This window comes from Schistocerca gregaria, chromosome X, assembly GCF_023897955.1.
Source record: "Schistocerca gregaria isolate iqSchGreg1 chromosome X, iqSchGreg1.2, whole genome shotgun sequence".
NCBI lineage: Eukaryota > Metazoa > Arthropoda > Insecta > Orthoptera > Acrididae > Schistocerca > Schistocerca gregaria.
Genome location: NC_064931.1, coordinates 218,188,721 through 218,204,999, shown reverse-complemented (window position 1 = coordinate 218,204,999; position 16,279 = coordinate 218,188,721). Strand labels below are relative to the sequence as shown.

Below are 16,279 nucleotides of genomic sequence, written 5' to 3'. Positions count from 1 at the left end.
CCTTTTGTTTAGCCCATCCAGTTCCTCACAGAGAAAAGAGAATGCAGCATTTTCAGTTGTTAAATAACTTCTAAAGCCGAACTGTACATTTGACAGCAAATCGTGTGATATAAAATGATCAATTATCCTTACACACAGCGTTTTCAATAACTTCTGCAAACACTGATGGCATAGAAATAGGTCTAAAATTATTTACATTGTCCCTTTCTCCCTTTTTATAAAGCAGCTTTACTACTGAGTACTTTAATCACTCAGGAAACTAACCATTCCTAAAGGAAAAATTACAAATATGGCTAAATACAGGGCTAACATGTGTAACACAGTACTTTAATATTCTGCTAGACACTCCATCATAACCATGAGAGTCCTTAGTCTTCAGTGATTTAATCGTTGGCTCAATCTCCCTCTTGTCTGTATCACAGAGGAGTATTTCAGACATCTATCTCGGAAAGGCATTTGCCAAGAAAGTTATATGATTTCCTGTAGAAACTACATTTTTATTTAATTCACCAGCAATGCTCAGAAAATGATTGTTAAATACTGTACATATATCTGATTTATCAGTAACAGAAATATTTTTACTGCAAACTGACTTTATATCGTCGACCTTGTGCTGCTGACCAGACACTTCCTTCACAACTGACCATATGGTTTTAATTTTATCATGTGAATTAACTATTTTTTTTGCATACCACAAACTCTTTGCCTTCCTAACAACATTTTTAAGCACCTTACAATACTGTTTGTAATGGGCTACTGTAGCTTGATTGTGACTACTTCTATCATTTCGATATAATTTCCGCTTTGTTCTACAAGATATCCTTATCCCACTAGTCAGCCACACAGGCAGCATATAACTGCTAGTGCCCCATTTAGAACGTTTTAATGGAAAGCAACTCTCAAAGGTCGTGATAAATGTGTTAAGGAAAGCACTGTATTTATCACCTATGTTATTGGCACTATAAACTTCCTGCCACTCTTGTTCCTCGACAAGGTTTAGAAACTCTCTATTGCTGTTGGATTAACTTTCTTATATAGTTTGAAATTAAATATGACATTGGTCTGAGTACAAAAGCCTTTTTAGTGTTAAAATTTGTGCATCATGGTCTGAAAGGCCATTCATGCTTTTACTAACAGAATGCCCATCTAATAATGAAGAATGAATAAAAATATTGTCTATGGCTGTGCTGCTGTTCCCCTGCATCCTAGTTGAAAAAAAACACAGTCTGCATCAGATGATATGAATTTAGAAGATCTAACAACACCCTCTTTCTCGCACCATCATATACAAAATTTATATTGAAGTCACCACATATAATTAGTTTCTGGTACTTCCTACAAAGTGAATCAAGAACCCTTTCAACACTTAACAAGCACTGGGTATAAATGTAGTTCAAAACACAAAATTATTAGGACTCACCACTTACTGTGGGAACACCACATTGCTACCACACCTAGCAAACTAAATTCAGCCATATTTATTCTCAAAACATTAAACCACTAGCAGCAGATGATGTTATGTGAATGGTGCATTTCTCATATTTTAATGCTATCATGAACTACGGAATAGAAATGTTACATCAGTCAAGTGATGCAATTAAAATCTTCAAACTGCAAAAAGTGACAATTAGAAGAATGTCTAAAGTATTCATTTTTTTTTTTGGAAAATATTCCATTCCAAATGGAATATAGCTGAATATGAATGTCACATCTTTGATTCAACAATCTAAAAATTATCCCCTCATAAGAACAAATCTAGGGAAACTAACAAATTGTGGAGTATAATGCCAGAAAGCTTTCACAAGACATGTCAAATTCCAAAAATGTTGGGTTGAACCTAAAAATTACACATCTGAATGGAAAAACAAAAATCAGAACTACTGAGTAGTATACCAACAAAAACAGTGTCCCATTAATACTCCTGGAAGTGGCAAAACATGGTATAAACTTTTAAAAAGTTTTATTCAGCCATAATATCATTTACAACATTTTGCTTAGAACATCTGAAGTATTAATGAATTTACTGCATTAAGTTTGAACAAAAATTAAATTTGAACAAAATGTGTTCTGAAATCTATATTTCAGAGGTTTTTTTAAGTAAAGCTATGGGCCATTAACCTATAGGGCTGGGGGATAAAAAGTTGAGAACACTCTAGTTCCTGGGGAAGACATCTTTTTGACCTTGAAATTTGTCTTGACCGGACAATGGCGTTGAAACTGCCACCGCACTGAGGAATCTGCATAATTTCCCAAGAATATTGTGACATGGGTCTATAGTTATGATGTTGAGAGCAAGGTTCAGTCTCCAAAATGGATCAGGAAAGGTTCTCCAAGACCAAGAAAAGCTCACTAGGTCAGATCAAGGGAGCGTTCATAGGTAACACACCAGACACCACACCTACCTTTAATTCAATTACTCATGATTGTAAATTGCATGTGTAGGCTTGCATACCTCCATGGACTAGCACCACAACTAATGGCGAACATTTACTACCACTAGAGAAGCTGTAGTATCTCAAGCTTTACATAGCAGTACCACAACAATCCTCATCTTCACAGTTCATTCGCTTTTCTTCAGAGCTAACTACACTGGAAAAAAAAAAAAAAAATCGCTTTGTTGGGTTAAAACTGGACGTAGAATCAGCAAGCCAACTGGAGTCTCTTATTGCGTGCAGTAAAATGATAAACTACTGTAAGTGGAGGGAGCGTTCTTGTGGGAATTGGGAATGGATGATGGGCTCGTGTCTACTGCTGCTATGTTTGTGTTGTACAAGGAATCTGAGCTTCACAGTACTGGGCCCTACCTGCAGCTCAGAAAGGGGTGTACGAAGATGACACAGAAAAATACGTGAGGCCATTATTTCGGCAGTGAAAATGTGCATATGGTATATTTGGCTGGGAATGCACTGCTCTGTACAGATTCAATTCATCTTGACCGGACAATGGCATTGAAACTGCCACCGCACTGAGGAATCTGCATTATTTCCCAAGAATATTGTGACACGGGTCTATAGTTATGATGTTGAGAGCAAGGTTCAGTCCCCAAAATGGATCAGGAAAGGTTCTCCAAGAATAAGAAAAGCTCACTAGGTCAGATCAAATGTCAAAGCCATACTGATAGTTTTCTTTGACTTTGAAGGAGTAGTTCATCATGTATTCGCAACACAGAGACGAACGGTTAATCGATGATACTATCAGGATACAGTGGGACGTCTGCGAGAAAATGTGAGAAGCATATGGTCTGAAATTTGGTGAGACAATCCATCGCTCTTGCATCACGATAATGCAACAGCACTTTCATCCTTGATGATGCGTGACTATTGAACAAAAAAACGAAATCACTGTGCTGCCTCATACTCTGTGCTCTCCAGACCTGGCCCCTGTGGACTTCTTTTTATTTCCAAAGTTGAAAAACCTGTTGAAAGGATGAAAATTTGCAATGACAGACGAGATAAAAGAAAATTCACAAATAACACTTCACGTGATCCAGCAAGAGGCGTACCAAGACTGCTTGCGGAAGTGGAAATGGCGTTGGGGGCAGTGCATCAATGAGGCAGGAGAGTATTTCGAAGGAGACTGTGCACAATAAGTAAAAGGTAAGTGTAAACAATTTTGTGGACAAAGTTCCAGAATTTTTTGAATAGACCCCTGATAGGATAGTAACAGAAAATGCTAGTGTCTGCACCCTCCCATGCACCCCCTCCTACATTCTAGCAGTGATCAAATCTGGTGATGTTATGTGTTATGCCTGTCCTGTACTTGGCTGTCACACTGGTACCCAGTAAAAAGTTTGACACATTCAAGTCCTCTGTGTGAATCATTTGGCAGGGAGTACTACCCATCCTACCACATATTGGGTTTCTTCCCATTCCACTTGCATAAGGAACATGGGAGGATGACTAAACAAGCCCTTATGGGCTGTGATCAGTCCAATCTTGTCATTCTGGTCCATTTGTGAGGGATATTTAGAGTATCACAGAATATGCTTACATTCTTTCCTTAATACTGGATCTCGAAGCTTTGTATGCAGGCTTTCACAGGATACTTCACATCTATCTGCCATTTCAGATTTTTAAGCATTTTGGGATTCTCTCTTGAGAGTCAGACAAACCTGTGACCATACTTGCTGAAATTTTTTTGCATACATTTAATATTCCCTGTTTGTCTTAGTCTGTATGCATCACACACACTTTGACAGTTTTCCACGATGGGATGCATTTGTGTTCTGTAACGTGTACCTTTTGTAGAGTGACTGCATTTTTTGCAGTATCCTACCAATGAACTGAGTCTGCCACCTGCTTTACCTATGACTAAGCCCACTTGATCATTCCATTTCATGTCCCCACAAGTTGTTAAACTTTATTTATATTTATATTTATATTTATTTATTTATTTATTTATTTATATTTATTTACTCTCTACCACAAAAGAAGGAATGCTTGGTTCCAGACACATTCATCACATTATTTTTATAAGTTAACTGCTTCTTCATGTGACTCATTGATATTATAGTCAAATGATAATACATTTCTGTATTCTGTGAAGTGCACAATTTTATATTTCCAAACATTTAACACAAGTTACCAACATTTGAGGCACTCTGGAACCTTATCAAGATGTAACTGGATATTTGTGAAGTGTTTACTCCATCATAGGTAACACACCAGACACCACACCTATCTTTAATTCAATTACTCATGATTGTAAATAGCACGTGTAGGCTTGCATACCTCCATGGACTAGCACCACAACTAATGGCGAACATTTACTACCACTAGAGAAGCTGTAGTATCTCAAGCTTTACATAGCAGTACCACAACAATCCTCATCTTCACAGTTCATTCACAATATTTCTCAAGAGTTTAATGGTTTTCTAATTTCATCTGTTTTCTGTATAACTAATTTACAGAACTGCTTATTCCACTCTCTTAACCTCAACCCAGAGTTTTGAGTGAGATTCCCTACAAATTCTTTTAAGTTTTTACTCTTCCCCTTTCTCTATCTTACTCTCCACCACAAAAGAAGAAATGCTTGGTTCCAGAAACATGAGAAATAATTATATATTACTTATACTTGTAAGTAACTGAAAACATGTTTATCTATTTTCCTTTAATATCTGTAGAAAAATACACACTATGTGATCAAAAGTATCCGGACACCCCCAAAAACATATGTTTTTCGTATTAGGTGGAGTCTGCTGACACCTACTACTAGGTACTCCATATCAATGACCTCAGTAGTCATTAGACATCATGAGAGAGCAGAATGGGGAGCTCTGATGAAATCACGGACTTCGGACGTAGTCATGTGATTGGGTGTCACTTGTGTCATAAGTCTGTATGTGAGATTTCCACACTCCTAAACATCCCTAGGTCCACTGTTTCTAATGTGATAGTGAAGTGGAAATGTGAAGGGACACATACAGCACAAAAGTGTACAGGCCAACCTTGTCTGCTGACTGACAAAGACCACGGACAGTTGAAGAGGGTCGTAATGTGTAATAGGCAGACATCTATCCAGACCATCACACAGAAATTCCAAACTGCATCAGGATCCACTGCAAATACTATTACAGCTAGGCAGGAGGTGAGAAAACTTGGATTTCACAGTCGAGCAAGTGTTCATATGCCACACATCATGCCAGTAAATACCAAATGACACCTCACTTGGTGTGAGGAGTGTAAACACTGGACGACTGAACAGTGGAAAAACGTTGTGTGGAATGACAAATCACGGCACACAATGTGGTCATCCGATAGCAGGGTGTGGGTATGGCAAATGCCCAGTGAATGTCATCTACCAGTGTATGTAGTACCAACACTAAAATTTGGAGGCAGCGGTGTTACATTGTGGTTGTTGTGCTTTTCATGGGGGGGGGGGGGGGGGGGGGGCGCTTGTACTCCTTGTTGTTTTGCACGGCACTATCACAGCACAGGCCTACATTGATGTAGGTTACACAACAATAACATCCCTATAATGGACTGGCCTGCACATAATCCTGACCTGAATCCTATAGAACACCTTTGGGACGTTTTGGAAAGCCAACTTTATGCCAGATCTCACCGAACGACATCAATACCTCTCCACAGTGCAGCTCTCCATGAAGAATAAGCTGTCATTCCCCAAGAAATCTTCCAGCACCTGATTGAACATATGCCTGTGAGAGTGCAAATTGTTATCAAGGCTAAGGGTGGGCCAACACCATATTGAATTCCAACATTACTGATGGAGGGCACCACGAACTTGTAAGTCAGTTTCAGCCAGGTGTCCGGATACTTTTGATCACATACTGTACCTCTATCTTTCACTTACATTCTCTCAATATCACTACCAAATTCACGAACAACATTCCAAAAACAAATTTACTTGCATCAGTATTATGCGGATAGTATATTGGGACACAGTCGACCACGACCATAAACAAATGAGTTATACTGCCTGAGAGGAGAGGGTGGTTGAGGGGGAACAAGCCCCACCTCTCTCTCGCACGGCTGCCAGCCTATGTCTGCATTCTGTGCTTCCACCAAAGCAGAACTGACATACTAATGGTCATAGGGATTGCTGATTCCTTGTGTTGTGATGAGAGTTGCATACACCAAAAAACAAGCAATTCACAAGACAAACTAAACTGGAATACACAAAGAATTTGGTGACGGCTACAGTGCAACTGTTTGCTGCAGTTGGCAGAGGTAGTTTAGGCTTGACCTCTACCAGTATCTTGTGCAACCACAGTTCATAAAACTGCCACGATATAGTGTCTGCATAATAGCCGAGAATAATATTTTATTTTTCACATACCTCAGATGGTGATGAACACTTCACATTAATTGTCATTTCCAATGGAGCTACTTTAAATGGCATGTTTCTATATGGTGTGCCATCATTTGTTGGAGTATTTGTTGAACAATGACCCTGCTGAGTTGTTATTCCTGGCAGGTGGATAGTAAGAGGAAATGAATTATTGTGGAGCTTCTCAACCCAGTTGTCTTCAAAAGCATCTCTGCCTTTTGCTAAATTTTTATTGAATTCTGCTTCCAGCAGAGAATCCCAGTTAATTTCAGAATCTGTTTCTTTCTTGGTCCCTGAAAATGGAGACAGAATAAAACTAACTGAATCTCTAATTGTCTTAACATAGATTTTTTTTTCAAAGCAGAAGAGTGTATTTTACAGAAAATAATCAGTCATTTGGGTGCTGTCACTTGAGAAGAGAGCTGTCTTACCTGACAAGTATGCAAAGACATATAATTAAGTAATTAAACAAATTCTCAAAGTTTCACTATCCCGGACAACAGAACATACTATGTATGACTGTACATACAAGTTAAATTTACTTTGAGTCATTATACCAGAAAATTAAATATAAACAATTTTAGGCATAATTAAAGTTTTAACAACATCAAAGATCATACTGCAGGTACGTTTTGTAGCTTTCACTGAGTAGTAGCCTCATTTTATGCATGTGAAACAAAACAGAATGTAAATGAAAAATGTTGATAACTTATTGTCTACAGAAGTACCTTCATGTGAATTCTACCAACAGCTTTGATAAATCTGATTAAGTTCTCAAATAATTCATTACTCAACAACACAGCCATAAAGAATAAATACATTAAAGCTCAAATAAAACACCACCAAGAACCAGACACAAGGGAGCACTCCCTGGACTGGAAAAGCTGAATCACATCCTTCACCAGGGACTGATTACCTATCATCATGTCCGGAAATGAGGAACATCCTACCCAAGATCCCTTTCACCACTCCTAAAGTGGTATTCCTTCACACACACACACACACACACACACACACACACACACACACACACACACAAGGTCACAGGGATTACATCCCTGTGGAACACCCAGGTGCAAGATATCAAGATATGTCCAATCCACCCACCCAGTACTTCCTACTCTGTTCCTGGCACAGGCTTATCCAATCCCATCACAGGCACGGCCACCTGTGCCCTGCCAGCAACCATGTCATGTACCAACTCTGCTGCAATCACTATACAACTTTTTATGCTGGTGTGACAACCCACTAGCTGCCTGCCAGAGTGAATGGCTGCTGCCAAACTGTGACCAGCAACAAAGTTGACCACTCAGTTGTACAACATGCAGCTCAGCACACAATGCTTGATTTCAATGGCTGCTTCACAGTCTGGACCACCTGGAGGCTTCATTCCACCACCAGCTTTTCTGAACTACACAGATGGCAACACATCCTCTGTCCTGCCACTCCTTCACAAACCACATTACCTTCCATGTGCGCTGCACCCTACCAGCTATAGTGCCCATGCACCTGTCACCTCTCTCTCTGAATTCCTAGATAGCAAACCTGATACCTCACTCCAAGCCAATAGTAACCCACCCCAATCCCTCTTCCTGCCTCTCCCATCTCTATTCTGCCGACACTAGTCCACCTGCCAAAATGCAATCCTGGCATTGTGTATCCAGCTGGCACAATGTAAGAACACAGGCGTGTGTGTGTTTTTGTTTGTTTATGCATGCATGCACGCATGCATATGGCGACCCCCCCCCCCACCCCCCGTACACACACACACACACACACACACACACACACACACACACACACACACACATCTCTCGCTCAACAAAGAATTTCTTCTGAAAGCTAGCTAGTAGATGACACAAGGAAAGACAAAATAATGAATTTTATCTTCCAAAATTGTTTTACTGTGGACAAATTGTAATATGGTTCATTTGAATGCTAGGATGACAAATATTGAAGAAAGTATTCAGGATATGGAAAATAAACAGGACATGATGAGCTATCTGTGTTACGTGAAAAAACAGAGATCTTATAAAACTCAACTAGCTCTGTTCATCATTCACAAGATCCAGACTGCCGTAGGCAATGGTATCCATAATGATGCTGTGTCCCTGGCCTTCAGAAAGGCAGTTCATACTGTTCTGCACTGTCTTCTAGTGAAAAAAATATGAGTTTACCAAGTACTGGATGAGATTTTGATTGGACTCAAGGCTTCCTTGTAGATGTTGCTCTTAATGGGACAAAATCGACACATGAAAGGGTAATTTCAGGACTATGCCAAAGAAGTGTGATAAGACCATTACTATTTATAATATACAGGGTGAAGAAACATTGTTGCACTTGGTGGTTGGCATGTGACTCCTCATCCCAGTTCATGACAACAGTGTGTCTAGAAAAACCTAGCCCTGCCAATAGGTTTAACAGAAATGTGAAAAGCTGTGCATCACAGAGAGGTTCACTATTGAAATTGTGAGATATTATGTTCCAGGAAGATATATTACTTCATCCCATATACTGCTCACAGAATGATGACCACAATGAAAAATCAGAGAACTTGGAGCTAATACAGAGGCTTACTGACAAACACTCTTCCCACTCAGCATCTATGAATGGAACAGAGAATGGGGGCAGAGAGGGGGGGGGGGGGGGGGAGAAGCTAGTGGTACCAGAGGCAACTCTCTGTCATATATTGTAAGGTGATTTTCAGGGTACAGGTGACAGGTGTAGAAGTATCTTAGTTAATACCAGAGAGCTTTCTCTTGTCGCATAAATTAACTACTTAGGTGGGCCTCACATATTTGCCTTTTGAAGTTGTGTGCATTTGTTAAATACCTATTTTCATAGCTACAACCACCCAGAGGTGTCTTGACTAAGATTTTACTGAAGATAAAAGTAACCAAATCAATATTGTCATTCATGAGTAAATAATCTTTACGGCTTAAGCCGCAAGTATGCTTTTACATATCAAGTGAGTGTTTGGTGAGCACATAAATCACTGTCGACATCTACAACATTCTTCACTCATAAGATCTGTTTTAAACTCTAAAAGGCAGAAAATATTATAGTGATGTTGATCACACACTACTTGCAAACTCCACTACATCACAGATAAAAGTTCTAGTTTTAGGTACATCATTTCACCTGCACAAATGCCAACAGTCACCTTTCGGTACTTCAAGTGCCCCAGCCATCCTCCAAACCTACCTTCAACAGCAGCCTCAGAAAATCCCAGGATACTGCAACTGACTGGACAAAATTATTATTTCACAGTAGAATAGAAGGCTCAAAACAGAGACTTTGAGTGTCCTTGCAGCATAGGATCAAATGAGGACTACGGATGCTGCTACCCAGGTATGTGGCTGTGTGTGTGGGGCATATGAGGGGCTTTTCAGATTATGCGACTCTCCATCCAACGCATACAACAATAGCTGTATGAGACACCAACGTATCAGTGTAAAATCCAAAGAAATGACCCTTACATCTATCCAAAGGAATGACCCTTACATCTATCCAAAGGAATGACCCTTACATCTACATACATACTTTGCAGTCCACTATATGGAGCATGGCAGAGGGTACCACATACGATATTTCCTTTCCTGTTCTACTCACAAATATAGGGAGGGAAAAATGATGGTTTATATGCCTTTGAATGAGTTCTAATTTCTCTCATCTTATCTTCACGATCCTTATGCAAAATGTATGTTGGTGGCAGTATAATCAATCTTCAGTTAGCCTCAAATGCCGGTTCTCTAAATTTCCGCAGTAGCACATCATGAAAAGTGTTGTCTTTCCTCAATAGATTCCCAACTGAGTTCACGAAGAATCACCATAATACTTAAGTGCTGATCGAATGTATCAGCAACAAATGTAGCAGCACACTTCTGAATTGCCTTCGATGACTTCTCTTCATCTAACTTGGTAGGGACCTCAAACACTTCAGCAGTACACAAGAATGGGTCACACTAGTGTTCAATACATCTCCTTTATATATACACTACTGGCCATTAAAATTGCTACACCATGAAGATGACGTGCTACATATGTGAAATTGAACCGACAGTAAGATGCTGTGATATGCAAATGATAAGCTTTTCAGAGCATTCACACAAGGTTGGCGCTGGTGGCGACACCTACAATGTGCTGACATGAGGAGAGTTTCCAACCTATTTCTCATACACAAACAGCAGTTGACCGGCGTTGCCTGGTGAAACGTTGTTGTGATGCCTCGTGTAAGGGGGAGAAATGCCTACCATCATGTTTCCGACTTTGATAAAGGTCGGATTGTAGCCTATCATGTATGCGGTTTATCGTATCGTGACATTGCTGCTCGGGTTGGTCGTGATCCAATGACTGATAGCAGTATATGGAATCGGTCGGTTCAGGAGGGTAATACGGAACGCCGTGCTAGGTCCCAACGGCCTCGTATCACTAGCAGTCAAGATGACAGGCATCTTTTCCGCATGGCTGTAACAGATCGTGCACCCACGTCTCGATCCCTGAGTCAGCAGATGGGGACGTTTGCAAGACAAGAAACATCTGCACGAACAGTCCGATGACGTTTGCAGCAGCATGGACTATCAGCTCGGAGACCAAGGCTGTGGTTACCCTTGACGCTGCATCACAGACAGGTGGGCCTGCAATGGCGTACTCAATGACGAAAATGGGTGCACAATGGTGAAATGTCATTTTTTTGGATGAATCCAGGTTCTGTTTACACCATCATGATGGTCTCACCCGCATTTGGCGACATCGTGGTGAACACAGATTGGAAGCGTGTATTCATCATCGCATACTGGTGTTTCTCCCCCATGATGGTATGGGGTGCCATTGGTTACATGTCTCGGTCACCTCTTGTTCGCATTGACGGCACTTTGAACAGTGGACGTTACATTTCAGATGTGTTACGACCCGTGGCTCTACCCTTCATTTGATGCCTGCGAAACCCTAATTTCAGCACAATAATGCACGACCGCATGTTGATGGTTCTGTACGGGCCTTTCTCGATACAGAAAATGTTTGCCTGCTGCCCTGGCCAGCACATTCTCCAGATCTCTCACCAATTGAAAACGTCTGGTCAATGGTGGCCGAGCAACTGGCTCGTCACAATACGCAAGTCACTACTCTTGATGAACTGTCGTATCGTGTTGAAGCTGCATGGGCAGCTGTACCTGTACATGCCATCCAAGCTCTGTTTAACTCAATGCCCAGGTGTATCAAGGCCATTATTACAGCCAGAAGTGGTTGTTCTGGGTACTGATTTCTCAGGATCTATGTACGTAGATTGCGTGAAAATGTAATCACATGTCAGGTCTAGTATAATATATTTGTCCAATAAATACCCGTTTATCATCTGCATTTCTTCTTGGTGAAGCAATTTTAACGGCCAGTAGTGTATAAGAGCCACACTTTCCCAAAATTCTCCCAATAAAATGAAGTGGAGCACTCGCTTTCGCTACTGCCAACCTGACAAAGTCATCCCACTGCTTATCACCATGCAACATTACGCCTCGTTATTTAATTGATATGATTGTGTCAAGCAGTACATCACTAATGCTGCATTCAAACATTACAGGAGTTTTTCCCTACTCATCTAAATTAATTTCTGTTTTTCTACATGTAGAGTGAGCTGCTATTCACCACACCAACTAGAAATTCTGTCTAAGTAATCTTGTATCCTCCTACAGCCACTCAATGACACACCAGTGTCATCAACAAACAACCATAAATTGATGTTCACCATGTCCGTCAGATCATTTATCTATATTGAGAATAAGAGCAGTCTCATCAAACTTCCATGGGGTGCTCAAGACAATACTGTTGTCTGTGATGAACCCTCCCCAATGAGGACAATGTATTGTGTTCTACAACTCAAAAAGACTTTGAGCCACTCACATATCTGGAAACATATACCATATGCTTGTAATTTTGTTAACAGTCTGCAGTGAGGCACCAAGTCAAATAGTTTCTGGAATTCTAGGAATATGGAAATTGCCTGCTGCCCTGCATACATGGTATGTATGATATCATGTGAGAAAAGGGCAAGCTGACTTTTGCATGAGCAATACTTTCTGAACCCATATTGATATGTGCACATAAGCCCTTCCATCTCAAGGAAATTTAATGTATTCAAAATAAGAATGTGTTCAAGAATTCCGCAGCAAACCAATGTTAAGGATATCGGTCTGTAATTTTGCAGGTCTGTTTTTTTACCCTTCTTATACACAGGAGTTTGCCTGTGCACTTTTCCAGTCACTTGGGACTTTGTGCTGGGCAAGAGATTTGTGATAAATGCAAGCTAAGTAAGGGGCCACATCTGTGGAGTATTCTCTGTAAAACCAAATTAGGGTCCCATCTGGAGCTGGTGACCCACTTTCAACTCTTTCAGTTGCTTCTCTATGCCATAAGTGCCTATTACTATGTCCTCCATATGGGAGTCTCTGTGACAGTCGAGTAATGGTATGTTTGTATCATCCTCCTGTGTGAATTATTTCTTAAATGTGAAATTGAAAACTTCAACTTTCGTTTTACTGTCTTCCATTGCCACACCAGAATGATCAATGAATGGATAGAACCCTTTGACTCGCTTAGTGATTTTATGTATGACCAGCATTTTCTTGGGGTCCCAGCAAGATCTTTCACTAAAGAATGATGATGGAAATTGTTGTGTGCGTTGTGGATTGATCTTTTTAGGGATGCACAGATTTCTACTAACTTTTGTCTCTCAACATTTCCGTATTCTTTTTTAATCCAAGAGCACAGCAGTCTCTGTTTCCTCAGCATTTTCCAAATCTGATCATTAAATCATGGAGGGTGTTTCCATCCTTAATCCACTTGTGTCTCCAAAACATGATTTATAATTAGTCTAAATTTTGGCCATAGTTCCTTTATATCCATCATACTGGAACTGAACAATGTCCATTCATTGTCTTAGTGGGATGCTAACAACTGCTTATTTACTTTTTCTAGTGTAAATACTCTTCCAGCCATGAACACAATGATGACGTTATGATCACTAGTCCCTGTTTCTATACTGACACTGCCAATAGTTTCAGGTCTGTTTATAGTTACAAGATCTAAAATATTTCCATTGTGTGTGGGTTGTCTAACTGGTTGTTCACGGTAGTTTTCAGAAAATGTGATCAAAAGGACTTCACAACACTATCTGTTTGTACCAGCTGCAGTGAATCCATATATGTCCCACTCTGTATTTGGTTGATTAGAGTTGTTGCCAACTAATACCAATTTTTCTCGTTTTTTCTGTGCTACTGAGTGTAGACTTTCCTTGAATAATTCTACAATTGTTATGGCAGAATTAGGTGGCCAGTTAAAACATCTCATAATTGACTTGAGTTCACCATGGCCTGCTACTCATGTCCAGATAACTTCACAGTCAGACTTCATTTTGACATCAATAGACATAATATTTTCACTGACAGCAATGAACACTCCCCCTTCAATGGCAATTAATCTGTATTTTCAATATAATTCCACACCTTGCTAAATATTTTGGACTTTCTACTTTGGTTTCAGCCAGCCCTTGATTCTGTGAATAATTTTAAATTTTAGTGCAACATCTTTCCTAGACGGCAGTAAGAACAGAAAATTTGCTTCACATACTTTGCCAATTTATTGTTAAAATTTTGAAAGTCAAAGTCTGTCTACTTTGTACACAATCTGATTTTGCTCTCTGTTTATCAACTGGCACACGTTCATCGGAGGACCTCAAACTACTGCTTAGCCTAAAAAACCACCCTGTGTACTTCACAAATACTCTGCTACCTGAGTAGCTACTTCCTATGTGTGGTGCATTCCTGGCCTATCAAGAGGAGTAATACAACTTTCCACTCCATAGCATATGTCCAGAATTCTGCAGCCATGATCATCACAGAATCAACAGAGCTTCTGGTTGAGAGTGTTCACTTGGCTCCAAACCAAAGGAAGTCGATCAACTCTGTGTACAATGCTGCACATTGCGAGCTCTGCTTGCTAGCAGTGAGTGAGGCCAACAGTCTTCACCACTTCCACCAGCTGCCCATATGAACACAGTATTGCTTCAGAACCTAAGAGACAGGTGTCATTGGTGCCAATATGAGCAACAGCTTTCAGACTGCTGCACCCTTTACCTTCAACAGCCAAAAGTAGGGCTCCTCCACATCTCAGATGAGGCCTCCCCAACAAACACACTGAGGGCACAATGGCATTATTTCCAGTCCTGGAGACTCCATAATGCACCTAACATTGGAGCTTCTGATAACCAGTAAAGCCCTCTGTCTGTGTGCCTGCTCAGACCTCACTGAAGGAGCAACCACCTGTCCAGTCACAGAGTGAATGTATGAGGCCAGACAGCCAGCCTCCACATTCATGCTCTGCTTCGAGCGATGTGACCGTGTAACAACCCACCACTCATCCTGCAGTGAACGCAGACCCCAAAATGAGCCCCAACAGCAAAGCCTGTGGGCAAAACAAGAGACACCTGAGGTGTCCATGCATCATGCCACTTTCTCTGCTGCCACCATATCCTGAGGTAGCAACCTGCAGATGGCTGACAGTGACAATAATAACCCCCAGCTGCTTGCGGACTGTGGCCAATTCCTCTTGTGCACAGACACCATGTCCATCCTACTAACTTAGGAACTTACAGGTGATAGAATTAAAATCCCAGTGATAAACTATTGAAACATTCAAAATGAAGTGACAGTGTTTGAAGTGCTTGTGAAAGCAATGGAGTTTTCAAAATACTAAATACAGAAAGCTGGTTAAAACCCAAGATTGGTAGCAGTGAGATGTTTAGAAAAAATTAAGTGTATATCAAAAGGATAGACTAATGGGAAATAGCTGTGGTATATTTGTCCCATTAGACAAGAAACTATAATACACCAAGATCGAAATTGGAACTGCATGTGAGTCTGTTTGGGCAAAAGTCAGTTTCAAGGATGGACATCAAGTTAAAACAAAAAATGCCTAAAATATAATTTCACTTAAAATTACAATTACTCTCTGCCCTTTCCACTCACATTCATCTAAAATAATACCCAAACATGGTGTGCACAATGAAATTGATAATGATTATGAGGCATTTGCAGCAGCAGTGATTATCAAAGTAGAAAGGGCAACTAAAACAAGTAGAAAAAAATATATAATCAACAAACTAGATAAAGAGGTAGTGTCATGCAAAATGTAGTGTCCTATGACTACAGTATCAATGGGTAACAACTTGAGCTGGTTAACTCATACAAAGACCTGGGTGTAACACTTTGCAGGAATTTGAAATGGAATTACCACAAAGGCTCAGTCATAGGTAGAACAGGTGGCAGACTTCAGTTTATTGGTAGAATACTAGGGAAATTAAATATGCTCATACATGTGTTTGCTTGCAAAATACTTATGTGACCCATCCTAGAATACATCTCCACAGTGTAGGGCCCATATAAAATAACACTAACAGGGGATATTGAGTATATAAAAATAAGAGTGACAGGCATAGTCA

At 40.2% G+C, this 16,279-nt stretch overlaps 1 protein-coding gene across 5 annotated transcripts in view; it reads right to left on the bottom strand.

Annotated features, from left to right (window-relative positions):
* Window positions 1-16,279, bottom strand: part of LOC126297483 (Hermansky-Pudlak syndrome 3 protein homolog) — a 163,594-nt gene that overhangs the window by 109,441 nt on the left and 37,874 nt on the right. For all 5 annotated transcript variants that reach the window (XM_049988359.1, XM_049988361.1, XM_049988362.1 and 2 more), the window contains one exon: window positions 6,799-7,082. In XM_049988359.1, coding sequence (XP_049844316.1) covers window positions 6,799-7,082 — 284 coding nt within the window. The remainder of the gene's footprint in view (window positions 1-6,798; window positions 7,083-16,279) is intronic.